Source organism: Aquarana catesbeiana, linkage group LG13 (assembly GCF_042186555.1).
Source record: "Aquarana catesbeiana isolate 2022-GZ linkage group LG13, ASM4218655v1, whole genome shotgun sequence".
Lineage (NCBI taxonomy): Eukaryota > Metazoa > Chordata > Amphibia > Anura > Ranidae > Aquarana > Aquarana catesbeiana.
The window spans coordinates 30,777,045-30,801,964 of record NC_133336.1 but is presented as its reverse complement, the minus strand read 5'-3'; the positions used below and the strand labels follow the sequence as shown (position 1 = coordinate 30,801,964).

Sequence of the window (24,920 nt, the reverse complement as noted above, 5' to 3'; positions counted from 1 at the left end):
CTCCATCAGCGTTGGGGGTCACATTAGCTGAGTGATGGAGAAAAACTGAGGGAGAAGAGAAACTGAGGGAGAAGAGAAACTGTGGAATACTAGTCAGTACCAGTTTGCAAAAGTGTATTTGCTTTGGAAGAGTAAATAACCTCTAACGTTGGGTGTCCTACTTGGACATGTGGATGTTGCGCCATTATGTAAAACTATAATAGTTGTTACATTTTAGAATGGGGGTGCCTCGAGGCTGTCCATAAATTTTTAAAGGGTGCCTTGACGGGGAAAAAAAAAAAAAAAAAGTTGCGAAACACTGCAATGGAGGACTCAGAGGAACGCACGCATGGAATTTAGGGACAATATTTTCACCATCAAAATCACCTTCTTCCTACAATGACTGAAGATGCAGACACGTGAAATTCAGGGACAATAGCTTCACCATCAGAATCACCTTCTTTCATGCAAGGAGTACGATGCAGGCACGCATGGAATTTAGGGACAATATCTTCGCCATTAGAATCACCTTCTTCCATACAATGAAGAGGACGCAAAATGAATGGAGTGACTTGTATAGCGCTACCTATGCGAACTGAATCGCCTCAGGGCGCTTTTTGCCACCGGAGTCAATCTGCGGCATATCGCGGTCCTTTACCCCATAGGGTCCCGACGCGCCTAGACACGCAGAGACACGCATGGAATTCAGGGACAATATTACAATCAACTTCTTCCTCGCAAATCGCTCTGACGACCTAGAGACGTGCATAAATTCACAAGAGAAGTCCCCGGTGAGGACTGCATGTGAAAAATATGCCATGATACAGCACTAGAGATAGAAGTCAGAATATGACGCTCTTCTAACCAGGTTTCATTTAATTTCCAGGAGAGTCCATTTTCCAAGAGGCTTGGTGGTCAGAAGCTAAAGAAGACACTACACAGAATGACTAAAAAAAGTATTTATTTATATTAAAAAACACAACAAAAATGCTGAAAAAAAAAAAAAAAAAAAAAAAAAAAAAACGCAGAGCGAAGTCTAACAAGGATTAGAAATAAAGCTTCATTCAGACGTTGTGAGTATCACCTGGTATCCTCATGTCAAAATAAGCCATCTTCCAGAAAAATCGATGTCCACCATGTGCATCTGGAATCTTCTTGGTCAGACAAAATAAATGAATCTACAAGTTAGGTAAGTGTGTCCACAGAATTTATTTCTCCAGTAAACCACTTTAAATGAACTACACAGAATATAAAATGCAACACATGCACATTTCCTGGGACAATAATATTACTACAACCGATTCTAAGACGTTGCATCATGTACTTTTACGTTACATAACAAAATAAAATAAAATTTGTAGGGACAGAACTGCATCCACTGCCGTCTTCACTGCCTTCTGGAGGGCACCTGGAAGACAAAAATCCCTCTTAGAACAAGTGCAAGCAACACGGCAAGAGATGAATTCCACAGAAATAAGAACAGATAAAACATTTAATGCTACTGCCAGATAGAAATAAAAAAGGAGCCAAATAATTCTACAAAACAGGCCACCGGCTCCAAGTAAAGCAGTGACAAAACAACCTAAAAAACATCAGCCATTTTATAGAAATGTGATCTCTAAGTGGCTGACAAAGAATGGAGGAGACACAGTTTGGGAATTCTACACGCCACTCACCACCTCAAATGTATTTGGTGCGGTTCAGCGCTCGCTCTGCCAAGTGTCCACTTTTATCTGTTATCTTATCCCAGTCCGTCTGGCCAACAACAAAGCCGATGGCCCTTTTCCGATCAGCATCTTTCTTTTCTTCCAGATCGGCCCATCTGACCTGGTGAAAAGAAAAAAAAAGAAGAAAAAAAAAAGCAACGATCAAAAAACTTGTAGCAAATGAGATGGAGCAGAAAATTTCCATGGCCAGTTATAATAAAGCCATGGCTTCATCAACAAGATTTTGTTTATAGGACGCTGCTTTGAATCTGCTTTACCCTCTTTTTCCCAGGCTCAGACTCCCGCGTGTCATAATCATCGGGAAGTTGTAGATAATCTTCCATGCGACTAGACACCGCTTCGTAGTCCCGCTTCCTCTTGTTGCCCTTTAAGCCATCCAGCTTATCTGGGGAGAAAGAAGTATGCTGGATTACAAACCCTCCTGACGACAATCGACATTCATTATAACACAGCCCTGCACAGGGGGACCAGCCAGATCCCAGTAAGTGGAAGGAACCAAGTTGATGCCATCTAGAATGGTTACTATGGACAGTACAGCATGGCCACTTCTGAAAATTGGCTGAGCCACAGATACTATTAGGGCTCATGTTGTCTGGCTTCTTCTTAAGCAGCCTTTACATTTGAACGCTGCTCAAAATGCATGCATTCGAATGGAAAAAACGCAGCGTGTGACCTGCTTTGCCTGCAGTTTACACACACCGGCTGCATCCGGAGATATGCAAGGCAAGTTGGGTTAAACAGCCTCAGAATTATCATCTAGATCATTGAACTTAATGGGAATTTGCTGACCTGCGTTTTAAATGAACATCAAGCACATGAAACCAACGCATGTCTACAAGAGATCTTATGATTTGTCTCAGTGCTAAAACGGGAAACCTGCCGTCATTACAATACAGTGCCAATAGGAAACACCTTCAGTGTGATGCCACGCTGCCATGTGATCACAGTGTAGTAGAGCAGATACAGCAATGCAGAAATCTGATATTCTGCCATTGCCATCTGGTTCCCTGTAAGGAGCTGTTGCTAAAATCTAAATAGGAAATGGGAATTAAAGGGATTGTAACGTCTGTTTTTTTTCCCCAATAAAAACAACAAGGCATACTTGCCTCCCCTCTGTGCAGTTGGTTTTGCACAGAGCAACCCTGATCCTCCTCTTCTCAGGTCCCTTCTTTTGTGCTCCTGATGGGTGCCCCCACAGCAAGCAGCTTACTATGGGTGCACCAAAGCAGAGTCACAGCTCCCAGCCCAACCTTACCGCCTCTCTCTCCTGATTGACTCTGATCGACAGCAGTGGGAGCCAATGGCACCACTGCTGTGTCTCAGCTAATCAGAAGAGAGAGACAGTCGTGGACATCGCTGGGGCTCAGGCAAGTATTAGGGGCAGCCGCTGCACACAGAAGGCTTTTTATCTTAATGCATAGAACGCATTAAGATAAAAAACCTTCTGACTTTACAACTCCTTTAACCTGCCAAAAAGGACAATCCTGTCATTTGCACAACCCCAAGAACTGAAGGTCCTAGGAGAGGCACATCAGAACAAGACCTGCTGTGTATAGACAAGTGGCAGTCTAAGCCTTGAACTCTGGCCAGGCCATGCCCTCAACACTGTTCACTCCGCTCACTGGAGCTTACTCAGGGGGATGCTTCAGCTCTCATCTGTCATTGTCTGGAGCGTTGGCAGGCTCCTTCCCGGCCAGCACTTACAGGACTACACCTCCCTGCAGCCCTCTACTGCAGTAAAGTAATATAGCTATGTCACCAACATGCCACCCCCCCAAACCTATGATGGACAATGAGGGAGAAGCAAAACTAATGAGATCAGCACTGTTCTTCAGCCAGTCCTCTGTCAGCACATGTGCATACAGCAGAGCCAGACTGGCTTGGAGAGTTGCTCCTCCCACTCTACAGGATAATATATAGACAAGTTTCTGATGCTTACAATAATTTACATATTCACAGCAAAATCATTTAAAACGCAACCAATCTGTTTATAACATCCTGAAGAAGTTGAGCTTTAAAGTGGTTGTAAACCTCTGAAATAAGAAAAAAAGGAACAAGGCATATCCTTCAATATTGTGTACTCGCCTCTATCCAAAGCACCTAGTGTGGTTTCGGTCTGCTCTCTCATTCATCTGCTAGCTGCATTTATCACTTCTGACAGTCTATGTGGACACCAGACAATCCCGGAAGACTCCTACTCAACCAAAGTACACAGCAGGCGATTGACAGCCTCAGCTATGCATGTTTACCCTATGAGACGGTTTAAAGGAAGGAGGGTCCAGTCCGCCATTCAGGTCTCAGATTCTGCTCCCTGCTCTATAATGTGCAGTGTGTGACATCAGATCCCCGCCCCTTGCCTCGTGGAAACGAGAAATGCTGTTTTAATGTTGTACTTTGCACAGCTACAGAGGAGAGATGGCTACAGATAAACAGGTACAATTTTATGGAGGAGAACTAATTTTATCTTGTATATTGTGAGGGTTTACAACCACTTTAAATCTAGAGTTGTTTATATCAGCCACTAGGTGCTATCCGGGCTCGGTGCAGGCACTTCTACTTAAAGCGGATCTTCACTGCATCTGAGCACCACAAACCAAAAAACACTATTCAACAAAAGTGATAATAAACCCACAAACAGTAAAATCAGTCTGTATACGCAGTAAAGCATGTTTGTTATGGTCACGGTGGAAGGGGTTAATCCTGCGCATTGTGTAAAATGACTGTTGGACCCCGTGTTCCCTGATTCTCCCCTTCTTCCACTGTCCCCAATCCATCTGCTGATAATACAGAGCCTTGAGGGCACTCTGCACATGCTCAGTTTGGTGTATATTGCTAGAGTTTTTTCTTTTTCCCTCCCCCTGGAAGGGTGCATGTGATCAGCACAGGGCCAATCAGCACTGTCCAGACAAAGGGTCAGGGGTCCTGCAGCCCTATAGGACAGTCAGAGGAGAATGAAAACATCTCCTACAAGCTTTACCCAGACACTGATAGGAGTCACAAGACTGCTATATACTGCTGATGAGAAAAGGTATTCAGCAGTTTATATTTACTAAAATAATTGCATTTCCATGTTCTGTGGGGGACCAGATATAGTGACTGCAGGGTACTGGGTTTAGAAACACTTTATATTCAAAGCAATCTTACCCATTCATCTACGTCTCTATGTTTTGTTTTTTTTTTTGTTTTTTTTTGAGAAATCACTTTGAAAAACACCCCTCTAGTATTTCTGGTCATTGCCATCTTGAGTAAGGGCAAATAATTAATGTCACATTTACTTCCTAGAATCAATCTGCCCTTAGCTCAAGCATGCAGGAGGGTGTGCTTAGCTGAGGGGACCCCTCCTCCCCTCCCGAAGACTCCTGGTATGTATATCATTTGCCTATGCAAAACTAAAGAAATGCAAAAAAAAAAAAAAGAAAAAAAAAAGTTCAAAACAAGTAAGCTATATACTTTCCCATCTTAAAAAAAATAAAAAAATCACAAGTTTTTTGCACAAATACAGAAGTGTATATAGTAAGATAATATCACTGTGCCCCGAATTACAATGTATTAAAAAGTATACACGGATACAAGGATTTTAAATCAAGAGTAGATATAGGACATCAAGCAGATCTCCTCCATATTTATCTAAAGCCAAAATGTTTGGATGGAGTAGGAGAGAGATAAAACGGCTGTCAGGTTTTTCATGCTGTGTCTCAATGAGAAAATCTCTCTTCACTTCCTGTTCTAAAGACTCAACAGGAAGCGAGAAGTCTTTCAAAATGTGAGAAAATCTTATAGGAGATTTGGAAGAAGTTCCTTCTATTCCCATTGGTGGATCTCCCCACAATTGTATACCTGGAGACATTGCTGACCCCAACAATTGGGAGTGAATCTCCCCCAGCATGGACAGAGACAGCAATAAAGACCCAACAGTGGTTCTAACTGCTCACCACTGCTTCCAAATCTGAAAAAAAAAAAAAAAGTTTACATATACTGTAAGAAAACACTGAAAAGGACTATACACTTCTTCTGCACTAAAGTTGGCCATACACGGGCTGAATGAAAAATGTCCTAACATTGTATAAAATCGACAGCCTGCACTGGCAACACCGGCTGTCAAAATACCCGAACAGCCAACAACTTTCTGCTCGGCTCCTTCAACTTTTCAATTGAATTATGTGGAGCACGAGGGGGCAACAGCGCCTCCCGCTAAGCGAATTTCAGCCGATTCATCAAGACCTAGCCAAAAATTTACAAAGTGTATGGCCAGATATAGCTGAAATTTTACTCTGAGACCCATGCACTCAATTCCTTGGTGAAATGTTCCCTTCAAAGAACAGGAGCCTACCAGAACCCCCCATATTAACCACTTGCCGACCAGCCGCCGCAGTTGTACTGCGGCAGAATGGCACGGCTGGGCGAAACAACGTTATGCAACGTCGCTTCGTCCTGTGGCCACTAGCGGGCGCACGTGCCCCCTGCTCGCCCACGGAGCCGATGCAAGTGCCCGGCAGTCACGATCACCGCTGGGCTCCCGCGATTGCTCGGGGCACACCGAGAACCGGGATCTGTGTGTGAACACAGATTCTGGTTCTCTGAGGGAAGTGACAGAGGCGATCAAATACCACCAAAAGAACGTTCTATTTGTGGGAAAAAAAAGGACGTCAATTTTGTTTGGGGGCAACGTCGCACAACCACGCAATTGTCAGTTAAAGCGACACAGTGCCGAATCTCAAAAAGTGCTCTGGTCAGGAAGGGGGTAAAATCTTCCAGGGCTGAAGCGGTTAAAGCAGTAGTAAACTCCGCCTGCTCACGTGTACCCACAGGTAAGCTTATGATAAAGCTTACCTGTAGGTACAAGAAATATCTCCTATACGTGTATCGTTTAGGAGATGTTCACTACTTCACCGGTACATGCACACTGCGCTCTGAAGGTGCAACATACCTCGAGAGCATTGTGCCGTCATTGCAGCTCCGCCAAACAGCTGGAGTTCGCAAACCTGGATAAAAGACCGGGTGAAGATGGAAGCCTTGGCAGATGTGACAGCGCGCCACTGAAGAGCTTCGTTTTAAGGAAAGACTTTAATAATGTGCTAGTATGCAATTCATACCAGCACATTATGCTCTTAACTTGCAGGGGAAAGATTTTTAGTTTTTTTAAAATGGCCTTTACTACCGCTTGAACTAAGCCAATCAAGTTTGCAAAGTTTTGCCACCATTTGGCCTTGCTCTTGCAGTCCTATGTACTCTACTACAATGACTTGACCATTGCCTGCCAAATGGTGTCTTCAACCATTCAGCATACAGAAATCATCCCTTAGATACCCTCCACCGCCACTTCCGAGGGTAATGCTTCCAGCAATATACAAACAGTGGTGTACAGCGTCAATTAAAAAGGAACAGCAAACATAACATTCTTTATGGGTAGATATGCGGCCACTTAGATAATACAATAATCTACATGACATTAACTGCTGCAGAGCCAAATGCATCATCAATGCTCACAGACAGGAAGTCATCGGCACGTATAAAAATCACCTTCCCCAGTGGACACGTCAGAAAATGTAATTTCAATTGATTAATGTGTACAAATTTTACCTTACATTTAAGCTGCTCTTATGACAAACGTTAAAAGGCCAAGAAGAACAAATTTTAATAATGACATTTCCAAGCACAAAATGTGAAAGAAATATTTGGTATTCTATATGTAACAGAAGTCATCAGTTGGTGGGGTGCTTTCTGGTGCCCGTTAGGCTGCGGCACCAGTCAGCTGAACCCCCACCCTTTATTGGTCAGCCAATTACCCCCATCACCAATGCCGCTCATACCATCCCCAACACCCCCCCCCCTATCCTGAATGCACAGGGCCCTAAAAACACCAGTACCACTTGATATAGCATTCAACCCCATTCACCCCGCAGCCTGTCAGACATTGACAGGCTGCCTGCAGTGAGACCGCAAACTGCACCTGTCCTTCCAAGGCGTCCACTGCAGCAGGATGGCCCCATGTGTAAGGGGCCTTACCGTGGGACAAAAAGCGATGTTCTTCCACCTCCACCAATTAAAGAACAGGAGAAAGACAACAGGCCACCAGGGAAGGGGAAACAGACCAGGTCACAGGGGAGGACGCCCACCGACAAGACACAAGGAAGGAAATTATGGATAGCCTACCCACGGGTCACGAGGGAGGAGAAAATAGACTGGGACACGTGAGGACACCCACCCATGGGACACTGGGGAGGAGATAACAGACTGCTCACCTAGGGGACACCAGCAAAGCGGCAACAGACCTGCATACCAAAGAGTATGCCCACCCATGGGACACCAGGGAGGAGAAAAACTGACTGGGACACTTGAGGACACCCAACTACAGGGTACTAAGGAGGAGATAACAGACTGCTTACCCACAGGACATCAGGGAAGAAGCAACAGAGCTGAACACCAGGGAGGATGCCCACCCATGGGACACCAGGGAGGAAAATGACAGATTGTTTTCTCCTTCCTGATGTACCCTGGGTAAGCAGACTGTGAATTGGGAGTACACCCACCCACGGGACACTGGGGGAAGAGGCAACAGCTCTGGACACCCACAGGACACCTTAGAAGAAACTGAGAGGACAGACCACTCACCCTTGAAGCTCAGTAAGGCAATGAGAGACCAACAGGTCATCGGCGAGGAAATAACAGACCGCTCACCCACGGGACACCAGTGAAGAAACAGACCAGGACACCACTGAGGATGCTCACCCAGGGGACACCAAGGAGAAAACAGATCACTTACCCACAGGACACCAGGAAGGAGACAGACTGGGACATGGGAGGATGCCCTCCCACAGAACATTGGGGAGGACAGCAAAGTCTTACAATATCTAATGATCACGAAAATAGAGCACTTATAAATAGGTAAAAACAGGACCGACAGGGGGGCGATATGGGGGGCTTATTTCATATAATAGAGAGCTCCCCAAAATGTCAAGTGAATGATTGGTTACTCAATGTTACGTGTGTCCATTAATAAGTGACTTTACTTATATGCCGAAGACGGAGAGTAAAGGAATATCAATAACCACCTCTAGAGCTACAGCTTAGAGGATATGGGCGAGATGAGCGGTACTGTCTGTCAGTGAACAATTCAGGTAACAGAGTCATAGATCACTTTTATAAAAGGGCCACAGTGTAGTTATGCCCCCCCACCACCACCATTAATCTCTGCTTATTCCATGAGTATCAAACACTGTAAAAATCATGCCAGTTTCGGTCTACACAAAGCTAATATCTAATCTTAAAGTTACATTAAAGACTAACAGACTTTGGGGGGGGGGGGGGGGCTCTTCTCACAGCCAATCAGAGAAGGAGCTGGGGGCACTTACCAACCAATCAGCAAAGGAGCTATGGGAGGGGAAATTCTCAGTCATTCAGGGAAGAAGTACAAAGAGAATACTTTTAACAAAGTCATATAGGGACAGAGTTGGGTGGAGGAGAACTTCTCACACAGCCAATCAGGGAAGGAGCTGAGGGAAGAGAACTTCACATGGTCAGAGCAGGACCTGGAGGAAAAAGCTCCATACAAAAACGAATCAGGGAAAGAGTGGAGGGAAGTAATATCCTTACAGCCAATCAGGTGAGGGGGATTGGGTGGGGGAAGAGAACTCCTCACACAGGCAATCGGGGAAGGAGCACGGGGAGAAAAACTCTCATTCTAGTAAAAGAATTCCGGTTCATATAAAAGCAAAATGTAATAAAATCAGCAAATTTACAAAAACAAGCTGTTGTGCAGATGTTCATGTCAGGAGCTACACTTACAATGGCCATGGTCACATGCTCTAGGCATCGGAGATAAGAAAAAAAGCAGGGAGCTGATGCTACTTAGGCAGTTGCAGCAACACCACAAGTGATGAGAAGAGTCACATGGAGCAGCTTCAAGAGGGGAAATGAAGCAAAAGATGGGGCATGTGCACCAAGAGTGACAACACAGGAGCCGGAAGAGTGGCTGCAACAGAGTTGCCACTGATAGTGGGAGAATGGGTGGAGCCAGTTTATATTCAAGAAATGAACAGATGAATGAAGACAAGCCTCCACACACATGTACAGTACAATCTTTTGGAAGTTACACCATTTTTCTTTTTCTATTTTTTTTGGGGGGGGGTTAATGACATGTTAAAGCTGCACACTTAATACCTAAAATAACTTGATTTTACTGCTTCGGTCTCCACAGACTTTAAAATAAAATGTTAATCATTATAGCAATATATTTTTTTATTACGGATTCCCACATGCTGCATTATTTTTAAAGTTCAGCTGGAAATTACTATCCCGCCAATGTCCTCGTTACAGCCATTAAATTGCAATCCATCCCCCACCCAAACAATGGCGAGAAAGACCACACAGGATTGGCCCCCGAAGAGCCCCACATCAGTTTACAGCTGCCAGAGACTGCCTGTCCGTCCCATACCACGCCACCTTAGACACACAATGTGAGGGGAGACATACGTTTGTGACTTTCTGTATTTATAAACTCCATGTTTAAAATATCAAATATGAAAGAAAAAGTGCAGTGTTAGCAATTTTGCATCAAACTTTCCAATAACATTGCACGATTTGTATAGAAGTCCCCCAACATACACAGACCTGCAAATCCCCCGTCCAATCAGGATAAGCGGTTTGTAATCAAATTTTTTTTTTTAAATCAATCAAAAAAAAAAAAAAAAAATTCTAAGTTATTTAAAAGTGACACTGTGTGTGGTGTGATTGTATAATTTAACGTTCTCTATGCAAGTCATGATCAGTGTGAATGGTTAAATCTGAATTTTTTTTTTCTACAAATCACCGCTGGAATGTAGAAGCCTGTGAAATGGCCATGAAAAAGGTGTGCCGCTTTGCATAAATATATTTAAAAATGATAATTGATTTATCACTTTGTCAATGATTGATGTATAAGTTTTCTATGCAATACATGTATATGTAATTGGTTACGATAATATAAATTACAGATCCTGTAATGTGACGATTTAAATAAAGAATTTGAAAAAGCGACCAAGAGACGGCGCAGTGTGCAGCTCGCTTAATGGATATGAAGGGAGATCCTGGCCAGGTATCGACAACCTTTCAAGAGAGTCTAAGTCCAACACACACACTTCAAAAAAGGGACAGGGGCTTTTCTTCTGATCAGAAAGAAGAATTAAAGCCGAGTTCCACCCAAAAGTGGAACTTTCGCTTTAAGGCCTCCTCCCCGGCTCCTGTTTGTGAAAGGGAGCTTTTAGGGAGGAGGGGGGAGCAGGTACCCGCTCCCACTTCCGTTCTGGTCACCTAGGCGATCAGAAGTGGAAGTTCTCCCTCCCGAAGCCTTCTGGGACACACGAGAGGTCCTAGAAGGCTTCGAGACCAGTCACCGAGCACAGCGCCGATCGCGCATGAGCAGTGGGCACCCAGTTGTGAAGCCGCAAGCTGTGACAGCCGGGTGCCCATAGTAGAGATTCCCGGCGTCGCCGAGGGAGGACACGGGGCGAACACAGCACGGGTGAGTGCAACACTGGACCGTGGGACAGGTGAGTGGCTGTTTATTAAAAGTCAGTAGCTACACTGGAAGCCCGCTTTAAGTCAAAATTTGTACTTTGAAGAATTACTTCTATTATGCACAGCGATATAATTTACTACACACACACATATTAAAAAAATAAAATAAATAGATATAGGTAGATATATAGATATCCATCTCTCCCTCCCCCCCCCATTTCTCTCTCTCCGTTTCTCTCCCTCTCCATTTCTCGCTCTCTATATATCATTATACAAATATAAAAAAGCACAGAACCCTTTTGAAGACTACATATAGATCTACAATGACTTGAAAAAGTATTCATACCCCTTGACATTTTCCACATTTTGTAAATGTATTATATTGGGATTTTATGTGATGACCATAAAGTGGCACATAAATTGTCAAGTGGAAGGAAAATTATAAATTGTTTTCAAAATTATTTACAAATAAATATGTGAAAAGTGTGGGGTACATTTGTATGGCGCCCCCCTGAGTCAATACTTTGTAGAACCGCCTTTCACTGCAATTACAGCTGCAAGTCTTTTTTGGGGATGTCTCTACCAGCTTTGCACATCTAGAGTGACATTTTTGCCCATTCTTCTTTACAAAATAGCTCAAGCTCTGTCAGATTGGATGGAGAGCCTCTGTGAACAGCAATTTTCAAGTCTTGCCACAGATTCCCAAATAGATTTTGGTCTGGACTTTGACTGCACCTTTCTAACACATGATGTTCAGTGTTTCCTGCCACACAGTGTTTTGCTTTCAGACAAAAGGTTCAATTTTGGTCTCATCTGACCAGAACACCTTCACATGTTTGATGTGTCCCCCACATGGCTTCTCACAAACTGCAAACGGGACTTCTTATGTCTTTCTTTTTGCCACTCCCCCATAAAGCCCAGATTTGTGGAGAGCACAACTAATAGTTGTCCTGTGGACAGATTCTCCCACCTGAGCTGTGGATCTCTGCAGCTCCTCCAGAGTTACCATGGACCTCTTGGCTGCTTCTCTGATGAATGTTCTCCTTGCCCGGCCTGTCAGTTTAGGTGGACGGCCATGTCTTGGTAGGTTTGCAGTTGTGCCATACTCTTTCCATTTTCAGATGATGGATTGAACAGAGCTCCGTGAGATGTTCAAAGTAGGGTTAGGTTATAAAAAAAATATCCCAAGCTTTAAACTTCTCCACAACTTTATCCCTGACCTGTCTTGGCCTTCATGATACTGTTTGTTCACTAAGGTTCTCTAACTAACCTCTGAGGGCTTCACAAAACAGCTGTATTTATACCGAGATTAAATTACATACAGGTGAAATCTTTTTACCAGATGACTGCTGAAGGCAATTGGTTCCACTAGATTTTAGTTAGGGGTATCAGAGTAAAAGGGAGCTGAATACAAATGCACGCAACACTTTTCAGATAATTATTTGTAAAAAAAAATTGGAAACCATTTTCCTTCCACTTTACAATTATGTGCTACTTTGTGTTGGTCTATCACATAAAATCCCAATAAAATACATTTATGTTTTTGGCTGCAACATGACAAAATGTGGAAAAATTCAAGGGGTATGAAATACTTTTGCAAGGCACTGTATATCTATGTGTGTGTTATACAAATAATCATTGTTAAAGACTACACTTGGGTCAAGGATCAATTCATTCTTTTTTTTTTTTTTTTTTTTTGGGGGGGTTTTTTTGCATTCATTCTTAAAGATATTGGGTATATGGGAAGCTATAGTTGCCAAAATAAGCTATAAACTGCATAAAAAGTAAATTTTTTAGGTTTGGATTAGGACCCCTCTCTGGGGGTCCATGTCACCCTTGGGGTTGTTATATACAACCTAGGATGCAAGGGTCCCTCCACATTACCCCTCAGCAGGAGGTGGGGCAGTGTTCCCCTTTATTGTACACAGGCCACCCACCCTATGTGGTCACTTATGTTTTTGTGGCCATTTTTCTTTTAGGTGGTGGCCTCTCATTGTATGTAGAATACCGGAGGTTCTTCTGAGGACTTCCAGCAGGTCCTTGTGCATACGCACCACCAATTGCGGTGCAGATGCCCACCACCATCCTGTAGGGTTTTCCCCCATTACAGAAGCGCTGGACTGCCACCATATTGGCAATTTGCCAGTGGCGTAAATTACACAGCATATACCGTCAGGTTCCCGCTGGATAGTGTTAAAGGACATGATTGTTGGTGGCTTTTTATATACATTCTGTCTGTTTTACCCTTTAAAGTCACACAGGAAGTCACAATTAGTAGAATAGAATTCATTCAAATTTCAGGATTTATCGTTTTCAGTGCATACGCTCCACCTTTGTAAAAACAGCAGCCAATATATAGACATAGGCAATACCAATATTGCATTAGCCCACCCATTCACTAGAGACATCACTGATAATGAAGCCTTTGGTTCACAAATTAAAAATGCAGATCCTTCTATAGTGTGTAATTGCCACAATCCAAAGAACCTAGTGTGATTCCTGTCTGCTCTCGGCATGAGTCACTTCTGATCATTTAACCTGACACCAGACACCCCCCTCCCCAGCATACAGTCGGTGATTGACAGCCTCAGATATGTAGGTTTCCCTATGAGGCTGTAGGGGGGTAATTTCCATTTCCTCCAACTCAGGTCTCAGGTAACGCTCTGCTCTCTGCTGAGCAGTGTGTGATGTCAGATCTACGGCCCCTGCCTTCTACAGCTGAGAAATGCTGTGTAAAATGCATGCTTTAGGAGGCTATAGAGAAGAGAGGGCTGCAGATAAACAGGTACAACTTATATAGGAGAACTTGTTTAAACTCTGTATCACTTGAGGCCAGTCACTTCAGTGGGTAATGTGTAGGTTTACAACCACCTTAAGTGGGTGTCAGGGCAAAAGAAAACAAACATCTAGAATTTAAGCACGTTTTCTCAGGTTTTATCCCTTTAAACAAACTGCAAGCACAGAAAAATAACTGTTGATGTGCCAGAAATAGTGTCTGTGCTTTTACCTTACTCTTCCAGAAATCTAGTATGCTCCTACCTGCCACATGACATATGCTGTATTCTCAACTCAACGCCAAAACACAAAGTGTCAGCCCTACCTACTTCATTTCTGATAAAATACAAAGAAAACAGATCCTCTTCTCATCTATATGAACTCCTAATGAAGGGACAGAGTTGGGGAATATCTCAGCTCATAGGATTTCTGGATGGTATTATTTTGGACAAACACTATTATACAGGATTTATATAGCACCGACAGTTTACGCAGCGCTTTAAAATATGAAGGTAGACAATTACAATCCAATACAGTAGGAATCAGAAAAAAAATGTATATTTAATGGGATATTTAAACCCCCCCCCACCAACCTCTAAACAAATATGCAGCCCCACTATACTGAGCTTTTTTCTGAGGGGCCACATATTTGCGTAGTACTGTGCGGCAGGCACCCAGAACACCGAGAACGGGGTCTCATGAGAGCCCTGGGCCCCATACTAACGATCGGGACCCAGAACTCCCGATTCCGGGTCATCTGATTGCCATGGTAACCTCTGATTGGCTACCACAGTGATCAGTCACTGTGAAGCCTGCCCCCGTGTTTTCTCTCCCTGTGCATGGAGGAGAGAGATGCATCATATATGCTTGCAGAGTGAAAAAAAAATAAATAAATGACAAAAAACCTAAATGAAGGTTTGATCTAGGTTAGTGCCAGAGTTAGTGTTTAGGTCAAGGTCAGTCTTTTTAAAAAAATGTGTATTAGTGTGGTTTTTTTTTTTTTTTTTAGGTAGGATAAAAAAAAAAAAAAAAAAAAAAAAAAAAAAAAAAAAAAAAGCGCACTATTGTTTCTGGACTGTACTACAGGTACAAACAACTAACATGCACACATGTGATATCGTTGCAATTGTCAGGAGCAGGATTAATTTCATTTTGGCTGTTTGATGGAAGGTTATGGTGGTAGCAAGAAATAGACAGCTTGATTCTTTTTTTTTTTTTTTTTAAAGTATGATATTTACGGTTTAACTAAACACACGTCAAAGTTGCAAAATTGTGCTTAGGCATTAATATTTGTTTCACCCTAAGGGTACTTTCACACTGCTCTGTAGCAAAATCAGTTTTGTTACGTTTCAGATGTTTTTGCCGAGTGTTTTCTGGGTTGCCTGCACCTGTGAAAAATGAACGCGACTCAAACGCACCAAAAACGCAAAAATCACAGTGCGTTTTTAACCGTGATTTCCATTCATTTTAATGGGAGGCTGCGTTTTTGCAGCTTATGCAGCACTTTTCAAAATGCACCTGTAATGCAGCAGCGTGGAAAGTTCCGTAGGATTTAAAAGGAAACATTTTTCTTGCAAGGGAAAAAAAAAAAAAAAAAGCAGAAAAAAATGTATCAGTGTGAAAAAAACCCTAAGGCGTGAAGGGGTTAAGGTGAGCAAAAGGGAGAAAATAAAAAGTTAATTGTAAGCATTTACATAAACTTCAATCTTATCATTTCCTTATCTGTTAAGTAAGGAAATCCTACAAAAAGGAGAATACAGGAATGTGTTTGTACAGAAAACATTGCACAAATACCAAATAAAGGGATCTAATGCTTGTGCATTAAAGAGTCCAGCCTTTCCATTCAGTATACTCTCCCCCATCATTAGCGATTCTTCTACTCTGGCCTTTTTCTGCATTGAGGAGCAGCCAGTCTCAGCAGACACTGGCTTTTCCAGAACTTATTTCAGAACAATTTCTTATTAGGAATGATTGTTGACAATTCAAGATTACAACATGTTCCACAGGAAGCTATGCATAATTACTATTCCACATAAACATTCAATGCCTGCAACACCAGTCCCAATCCAGGGACATCACCCGGAATGTGAGTTTACCTAGCAATGACATCAGCCCCAGCAGACACTTACCCAGTTTGGCTTCAGAGGTATCCATCTCCCACTTGCTTTTCGGAAGATAGACCTGTGTCACAGGAAATAAAAACTGCAAGGGTTAACATGAAACATGCAGTCAGCAGAGGAATGCCTTTATATACGAGAGCAACCGTGCAGCAATGTGCCCACACAGCCTCATCACACTCAACCAAAGCCAAAAAACGCAGCCTAATGAGGACTGGGCTCTGTCACAAAGCCCACAGGGTCAGTGACGCATGGCCAGAGAGGCCAGTGATGTGGGCAGACGGGCAAGGGGTCTGCTACACGAACGGGCGGGTAAACAGGTGAGGGGGTGGCGACACGAATGGGCGGGTAGACAGGCGAGGGGGCGGCAACACGAATGGGCGGGCAGACAGGCGAGGGGGCGGCGACACAGGGGGAGGGACAGAGACAGGTGACACAAACAGATGGGTCAGTGATGTTAATAGACAGGCGATGGTGGGTAGGGTGACCTGAAGGGGAGAGTGACTAATAAAGATCGTATGTGATAATGGATAGATAGAAATCACGCTGCATTTAGGGGTCATAAAGGATGTTGGGGCAAAGAGTAGTAGCCTGTAGATAAATCGTAATAGTGTGATCAGCCCTCAAATTTTCCAACTCGCCTACTCGCATTTTGCAAGTGGAAAATGGAGGCTTGTGAGCAGGGCTGCCTGTCGGGGGGTGGGGGGAGGGGCACCGCCTGTCAGAGAGGGAGCACCGCCGGCGGGGTTGATCGGGAGCCATTCTCCCTGCGATCCCCCCCGGGGAGGAAGAGGAGATCAGTGGGATAGCACGCTGTTACCGGCGCTTACATTATAATTGTCTCCGCTCGACACAGCCCCGCATGGGGCATGGCTGGAGGAAGAGGAGAGCCGCGGGATAACACGCTGTTATCGGCGCTTACATTATAATTGTCTCCGCTCTGCTCGACACAGCCCCGCCTCCTCCTGACCCTGTGCCTGTGATGCAGCATTGGACTTGCGTTCTATCTATCACAGGCACGGGGTCAGGAGGAGGCGGGGCTGTGTCGAGCAGAGCGGAGATGATTATAATGTAAGCGCCGATAACAGCGTGTTATCCCGCGGCTCTCCTCTTCCTCCAGCCATGCATTCCTCTGCCCAAGTGAGGCTGCATTGAGGGGCACAGGTGAGGTTGCATTGAGGGGCACAGGTGAGGCTGCACTAATAAAGTTGTTAATATTTATAATATTTTTGTAACTTATTTTTGCATAAAACATTTAAGCGTCATTTTATGAGATAATTTATTAGGGCATGTCTAGGGGCGGGGCAGGGATTAGGGGGGGCACTGGTGGCGAGTAACTTTTGAGGCCTGGCTAGTAGCTCAGGACTTGAAATTTTGAGCCCTTGTGTTATATCAGGTACAGAGCTGGCAGCAAGGGGATCTTATATGTCCTGGAAGACTTGCCAAGTATTTTAGAAACCTTCAGTATGCACGAGAAATATGTTATATAGAACATCTCCTACATTTTTCCATGAGTTGTAAGACACTGCAGCCTCTCCTACCCGATCGTTGTCTTCCTCTTCAGCTGCCTCCTTTTTCTCGTCTTTTTGTGGCTCGGATGAAGGCTCAGAATCCTCCATTTCAACCTATGGAATCAGACACAAGCAGCTCAGCTATTATACAAGATATTCATCACCAAAGAATCCCCAACATCCCACAGTCAGGTCCAAAATGTCTATTTCCCAACCACATTCCAAAGCAAGAAATCCAACCTCCTCCCACAATATTCCCAGTAGGAGGAAGCACAGAGCTTAGGGTGGAGTCCAGATATCCCCCCAATAATTACCTCTTCAATTGCGGCATCCTGAAGCAAAGAGCGTATGTCTAAGCGGATCATGTGACGTGGAGCTGGCTCCCAGTTTTCAGACATCTAGAGAGAGAAGGTAAGGAATGTACAGTTAGATGAATTGGGTACAGGGACGCAATGGATGCCTTCACTGCCATTGTACTCTTGCTTGGCATCACGTGCGTCCCTGTACCTTTAAGAAGGGGTGGGCTCCCTCCAGGCATACCTGCTATTAATCAATCCACTCTTATATGTGCTCCTACTATAGAGGCTCTGGACATTTAAAATTAGGACCAGAGTATTTACAGAAGTCCCTTGGCATGGACCCTGAGGCTTGTGGATATATTTCCAAATGTATGCAAAACAAAGCACTCAGTTTTTAATGTGAACTGTTAGACAGGGCTAATGTGGCTGTTTTGCAGGCTGGCAAGTGTGCTGGGAAATCTTTTGGCTGTGCATTGCCCTTCCACATGCACCTTGCTGCCAAGGCCAGTTATAGGTTGGGGTGGTTGCCACTTTATCGTACAAGGATTGGGCCAGACACCACACAGGAGGGATAATCAGATACTCCCACATTTACCTTATTTATGTCCTTCAGCTTTCGGCTGTGCACATTCCGCTTTGCACAGGTCTGGGTGTCCATAGTGATCTCTGCCAGATAGACCTAAAGCAGAAAGAACAGCCTTTAAAAAATAGGAAAACGTAAAGAACAGTCCTGGAGGGGGTTAGTATATAATAGGAAATGTAAAGCACAGCCCTGGGGGTCATTATATGAGGTATATGTAAAGGGCCACCCTGGGATGGTTATAAGGTACATTCTGGATAATAGGCCCCTGGAGGGGCCTATTATATAATGGGGACTTAAAGGACAGTCCTAGGGGTTATTAAATAATTTGGGTGTATGTAAAAAGGACAATGTTGGGCGTTATTATACAATTAGGGTATGTAAAGGACAGTCCTAGGAAGGACTTTAACCCCCAATCCTAGGGGGTTAAAGGAGAAGTACAGCCAAAGCTTGTTTGGCTGTACTTCCTTTGTGTATCACAGGAGTGCAATTTGTTTTGCACTGCTGTGACATGCTTTCAGTAGACAGTAAGTTGAAGGGCGCTGTCGGCTGATGTCACAGAGCCGGTCCAGGCTCAGGAAAGATCGCCACCACATAGTCGGGATCCGTCCACATGCCTGGACCGGCACCTGCTCAGCCTCTCACTGAGCTGCTGAGAGGAGAGCCTGATTCCTGCCCCCCTCCACAGCCCAGCGCTCCAGTGAGCACAGGAGGGTCAGGGGGAGGGGAACCAGAAAGCCGGTGACTGACAGTCATCAGCAATCTGCTCATGGAGATCATAGAACTGAGTGATCGGCGGTGATTGATCGCTCGGTTCTCAGTGTTAGAGCCGGCTAGGGACAGATGCAGCATCCACCTAGGTACAGTGAAGGGGGAAAAAAGTATTTGATCCCCTGCTGATTTCGTACGTTTGCCCACTGACAAAGAAATTATCAGTCTATAATTTTAATGGTAGGTTTATTTTAACAGCAAAACAGAACAAAAGAAAAAAAAAAAAAAATCAAGAAAAAACCTTTACACAAAGTTAAATTGATTTGCATTTTAATGAGTGAAATAAGAATTTGATCCCCTATCAGCAAGGCTTCTGGCTCCCAGGTCCCTATACAGATAATGAGCTGAGATTAAGAGCACTCTCAAAGGGAGTGTTCCTAATCTCAGCTTGTTACCTGTATAAAAAAAAAAAAAAAAAAAAAAGACAACTGTCCACAGAAGCTATTAGATTCCAATCTCTCCACCATGACCAAGACTAAAAAGCTGTCCAAGGATGTCAGGGACAAGATTGTAGACCTACACAAGGCTGGAATGGGCTACAAGACCATCGTCAAGCAGCTTGGTGAGAGGGTGACAACAGTTTGTGTGATTATTCGCAAATGGAAGAAACACAAAAAACTCAATCTCACTCTGTCTGGGGCTCCATGCAAGATCTCACCTCGTGGAGTGTCAATGATCATGAGAACGGTGAGGAATCAGCCCAGAACTACACGGGAGAATCTTGTCAATGATCTCAAGGCAGCTGGGACCATAGTCACCAAGAAAACAATTGGTAACGCACTACAACGTGAAGGACTGAAATCCTGCAGCACTCGCAAGGTCCCCCTCCACATGGTACAGGCCAGTCTGAAGTTTGCTAATGAACATCTGAATGATTCAGAGAACTGGGTGAAAGGGTGGTCAGAGAAGGCCAAAATCGAGCTCCTTGGCCATCAACTCAACTCGTGTTTGTGACCCCAAGAACACCATCCCCACAGTCAAACATGGAAGTGGAACCATTATGCTTTGGGGGTGTTTTTCTGCTAAGGGGACAGGACAACTTCACCGCATCAAAAAGGGACAACGGACAGGGCAATGTACCGTCAAATTTGGATGAGAACCACCTCCTCTCAGGCAGGGCATTGGGTCGTGGATGGGTATTCCAGCATGACAATGCCCCAAAACACACAACCAAGGCAACAAAAGAGTGGCTCAAGCAACAAAGCAGTGGCCTAGCCAGTCTCCAGATCTTAATCCCAAAATATGTGGAGGGAGCTGAAGGTTAGAGTTACCAAACGTCAGCTTCAAAACATTAGTGACATGGAGAGGATCTGCAGAGAGGAGTGGGACAAAATCCCTCCTGAGATGTGTGCAAACCTGGTGGCCAACTACAAGAAACATCTGACCTCTGATTGCCAACAAGGGTTTTGCCACCAAGTAACTAAGTCATGTTATTACACTGATTAAAATGCAAATCAATTTATAACTTTTTTGAAATGCGTTTTTCTGGATTTTTTGTTGTTATTCTGTCTCTCGTAGTTTAAAAAAAAAAAAAAATACCAATAAAATTAGACTTTTTCTTCTTAGATTTTTTTCTTTGTCAGTGGACGTACAAAATCAGTAGGGGTTAAAATATTTTTTTCCCCTCACTGCAAATATGAATTTTAAACACAAATCCCATACTTCTCTTTTAATATATAAAAGGAAAGTCCTGGGAGGCCATTAAACATAACACATTTAATGTCACTGGTGAATTCACACTGTACCTCAAATCCTTTAGTCTTGGCAGCACTCCAGAATTGCTCAAAATGGCGCACGCGATCATGGATACTGTCCAGTATAATGAACGGGAAGAAGCCATCATCCAGAGTCTTCTTGAAGGTCTTCAGCATGCCGCTACGGTAAGACTCCTCCATTTCTGGCTCATATTCATACTCCATAACCTGAAGCAACAAAACCAATTGCGTGTCACGGTGCGGGAGAGTACAAAAGGACCCCTTCCCCCAACTTCTCCTCTACTCACCTTTTTCTTCACTTTTTTTCCTGATTCTGGATCCTTCTCAACCTTTTCCACCTCCGTGATGAAATAATCATCAAGACTTAAGACTCTGGGGGCCGATCCGCCATACTCCACCTCTTTGTCCTGTGCAACAACATAAGCAGAAAGTGAGAGGGGGTTCCTGTGCCGTTACCTGTCAGGGAAAACCCAAAGACTACAACATTGGGCTATGTCCTGAAGTCAGTCAATAGGTTGTATAATACCTTGCAACCAAAGACCGGTAGGAGTCTACATCTGTGGGCCCCACCAGTGACCAAAGAGTCTCCCCCTGCTTGCCACAAGTTACCAGAAAGTCTCCCCCTGCTGGCAGAGCCATCAGTGACAGATAGGTGCCACCTACAGGGACTCTGTTAATAGGAGTCTAACCTGTTGACAGGTAGGAATCTTTCCATGCTGGCAGGGAACGTGAACTGAAAATGCACTTACCCTAATCAGTTTGGCAACATGCGTTTTCCCACTTCCTGGCAAACCCCTCATGATTACCACAATCTGAAAGAGACAATTTGTACTCGTTAATTGAACAAAATCGTAAAATATACAGCAGAGACGTATGGAAATAAAAGATGGCATACACGATCAGGCCGACTGTCTCGTCCAGGTTTCTTAAGAAGATCGTCTACATTTTTGGTCTCTGGCTTCTTCTCTGGTGGCGGGGCAGGCATGGGAGGTTGTACGACAGGTCGTTCCTCTGGGAAATTCCTACGGCTTCCTGCCAAAACACAAACAGTATCATTTTTGCTCCTAATAACACAGGCGCAGTGGGGTTAATTTACTTAAACTACAAAATCTGGTGCACCTCTGCACCAATCAGCTTCCAGGTTGTATTGCCAAAGCTTAATTGAACAAGCTGAAGTTAGAAGATAATTGGCTACCATGCACAGCTGCACCAGTTTTTACACTCTAGTAAATCAACCCCAGTGTGTCAGTCAGCCTCACCTCCATACGATGGTGGGGGCACCTCATATCCAGGCCGATCCACCTTCCGATCATATTGCTGTTTGTCAGAGGTGCTACGTCGGCTCAAGCTCTCTTTGTCACGGTAGGAAGACCTACAAAAGATATACAGATGATTGTGAAATTCATAACACCACCCTGATAAGCTTTGCACTCAACAGACGATCACATACCGGTCTTCTCGGGAATGACGATCACGATCCCTCTCATGATCAGCACGATCTCTATCTGAACGATCCCGTTCATAATCTCGCCGATCTGCATTTTTCATCCTTTCATAGTAGGGATCCCGGTCCCTGAAGTCACGATCATAGGAATCTAACAAAAAATCTAAAAGAGAAAAAGCTTCAGTGCTGACCCACTTCTGGGGTGGGCAAGATAAAAACAAACAAGTACACAGAACCAGCTGACATGCATGATGAAAAGGGGACACAGCTAGAAGATGGAGTGCAGTGCTAAAATTGTCATACTCAAGAAGCAGGTTTAGTGTGACACATGTAGCACTGCAGGTGACCTGGCAGAAGGGGGAGCAGGTATAGTTTTGACACACATGCAGCATGGACAGATTCGATTTCAGAAGGTGGAGCCATTAGAGCAGGGGTGTCCCAGAGAGTTCAGCATGCAGCCCAGGCATGTCTGTAGGGATGCCGAGCAAGCATAAAAGCCACAGCGGTTGACAGGGACAAGCTAAGCACGTATGGAGGGTAGCCGGGGATACCATGGAATCATAGCAGCCGCGTTGGCCGACAATGAATTCAGGCACCTCTGGAGGGATGCCGAGTTTGTAACGGCACTGGCAGCAGCAAAGGCAGGGACTCGATAAGGGCAGGCAAAAAAAAATGCCACTTGTCTGTATCTAGGGGGTTGCTGCGCCCAAGATTTCAGTTGTGCCCCTTGCCCACAACCCCCCACACTGCACATATAGTTTAAATCAAATCCCCTCATCTATAATGTATTATTCTAGCATGGCTTCCACATTGCTAAAGAAAACAGTGTCCCCCCCCCCCCCCAAAAAAAAAAAAGTTGCAGGTGAAGGTAGATTGGAAGGAAAATTATTGCTCAGATAGGTACATTATTTATATCAGTGATCATTAACTAGTGATCAGCCCGACTTTCTGATTATCAGCTATTATTATTATTAGTGTATTTTATGTCCAATACAATTCCTCTTCTTCCAATGTAGCCCAGGAAGGTCAAAAAGATTGGACCCCCCTGTGTTAGAGCGTGACACACATAGCTCACAAAGTTGACCCACAGGCAGCACAGAAAGGTACCACTGACAGAAGGGTTACAGTGTGACACACATGTAGCATGGTCAGGTAATGTGGAGGGAGCTACATGTCTAGAACTCACATATGGTCTTTAGTGTAGCACTTACCTTTCTGAAACGGAGGTATTCCACCTCTGTCCATTGTCGGCTCTGGAAGGAGCATAACCCGCTCACCATAGGGAGTCTGCTCCACTTTCCCAATAGCAAGATCTAAAACAAAAACATACCATGAGTCCCAAGTGCAGCAGGTAGCACGTACAGAGGATAGTAATGAGGTGGTAACCAGTACAGCAGACCATGCATACAAAGAAAAGTAATGGGGCGTACAAAGGACAGTTATGGAGGGGCTCCTCACCTCGGCCATGAGCATAGTCCACAGTTTGCTGAATTCCAGAAAGTTTGGAACCCATAGGAAGGGCCCCCCTCCTCTCTTGTTCCCAAAGATCACCGAACTGGTCACCGACAGCTCTACCAGCTGCTGAAGTGGAGGATGCTGGGTCCACTCCAGTCACAGGAGCATTAGGTGGTGGCTGACAGGAAACAAAAGGCATCATAAGTGTTTTTAAAGTCTCCTATTGCTAAAGCTCAACTCGAGTCAAACGTTAAACCCACAAATACATATATTTAAGCTATTCAGCGGCAACATTTTTTGTAATTCTGTTAAGCCAGTTTTGTGATTCACACATCTCTGGCACCCTGTATAGTCAGAGGGTAATGCCGTTTATATTCCAAGAGCAAGAGCATCATTCTACTTCTGCAACCCTCCCTGCATTCTCTACTCATGCAAGCTGCTTCAACATCTCCCACTCTCAAGCCTCGTACAAACGATCGGATTTTCGGCAGGGAATTGTGTGATGACAGACTGTTTGAGTAAAATTCAAATGCTCCATCAGACAATTGTTGTCCAACTTTCCGCCAACAAATGTTGGATGGCAGGACAACGGTCTGTTGTCAGATTTTCCTATCCTCTGTGCACAAGTCCGTCAAACAAAAGTTGAAAGTACAAACACGCATGCTCAGAATCAATGCTCACCAAACACGACATAAGCAGGTGCCCAAAGGGTGGCGCCCAAGAGCTGAAATTCCTTGTAGTACGTCACTACTTTTGCGTTTGTTGGCCAACAATTGTGTACAGTTTGTATGCAAGACAAGTTCCTGGCACATGCCCTTCGGACAAAAGTCTGATGCTTTGTTGGCCAACAATCTGAGAGTGTGTACGAGGCTTAACTCCCAGCACCTCCCCCTCCAGCTCAAGCAGGCCAATACATTTGCCCCCTCTGCAGACCCCAAACCTACTTCCTTTTTAGTCGCCAGCGCCTAAACAGGCTCCAGCTACAACACCCAGAACCTTCCTCTCCAGCCCCCAATGCTCGAACCCACTTGCTGCAACGCTCAACCTGCTCC

At 44.4% G+C, this 24,920-nt stretch overlaps 1 protein-coding gene across 3 annotated transcripts in view; it reads right to left on the bottom strand.

The window, feature by feature from the left end:
- Positions 1-1,169: 1,169 nt before the first annotated feature.
- Positions 1,170-24,920, bottom strand: part of YLPM1 (YLP motif containing 1) — a 50,517-nt gene continuing 26,766 nt past the window's right edge. For 2 of the 3 annotated variants that reach the window (XM_073610469.1, XM_073610471.1), the window contains 15 exons: positions 23,872-24,046; positions 23,625-23,726; positions 22,420-22,576; positions 22,229-22,341; positions 21,865-22,001; positions 21,719-21,781; positions 21,257-21,376; positions 21,000-21,176; positions 18,499-18,582; positions 17,919-18,002; positions 17,596-17,718; positions 16,106-16,157; positions 1,964-2,091; positions 1,656-1,806; positions 1,170-1,387 (listed from right to left, as the gene is read on the bottom strand). In XM_073610469.1, coding sequence (XP_073466570.1) covers positions 1,660-1,806; positions 1,964-2,091; positions 16,106-16,157; positions 17,596-17,718; positions 17,919-18,002; positions 18,499-18,582; positions 21,000-21,176; positions 21,257-21,376; positions 21,719-21,781; positions 21,865-22,001; positions 22,229-22,341; positions 22,420-22,576; positions 23,625-23,726; positions 23,872-24,046 — 1,662 coding nt within the window. In that variant the 3' untranslated portion in view covers positions 1,170-1,387; positions 1,656-1,659. The remainder of the gene's footprint in view (positions 1,388-1,655; positions 1,807-1,963; positions 2,092-16,105; positions 16,158-17,595; positions 17,719-17,918; positions 18,003-18,498; positions 18,583-20,999; positions 21,177-21,256; positions 21,377-21,718; positions 21,782-21,864; positions 22,002-22,228; positions 22,342-22,419; positions 22,577-23,624; positions 23,727-23,871; positions 24,047-24,920) is intronic. The other variant, XM_073610470.1, reaches the window with a different exon arrangement.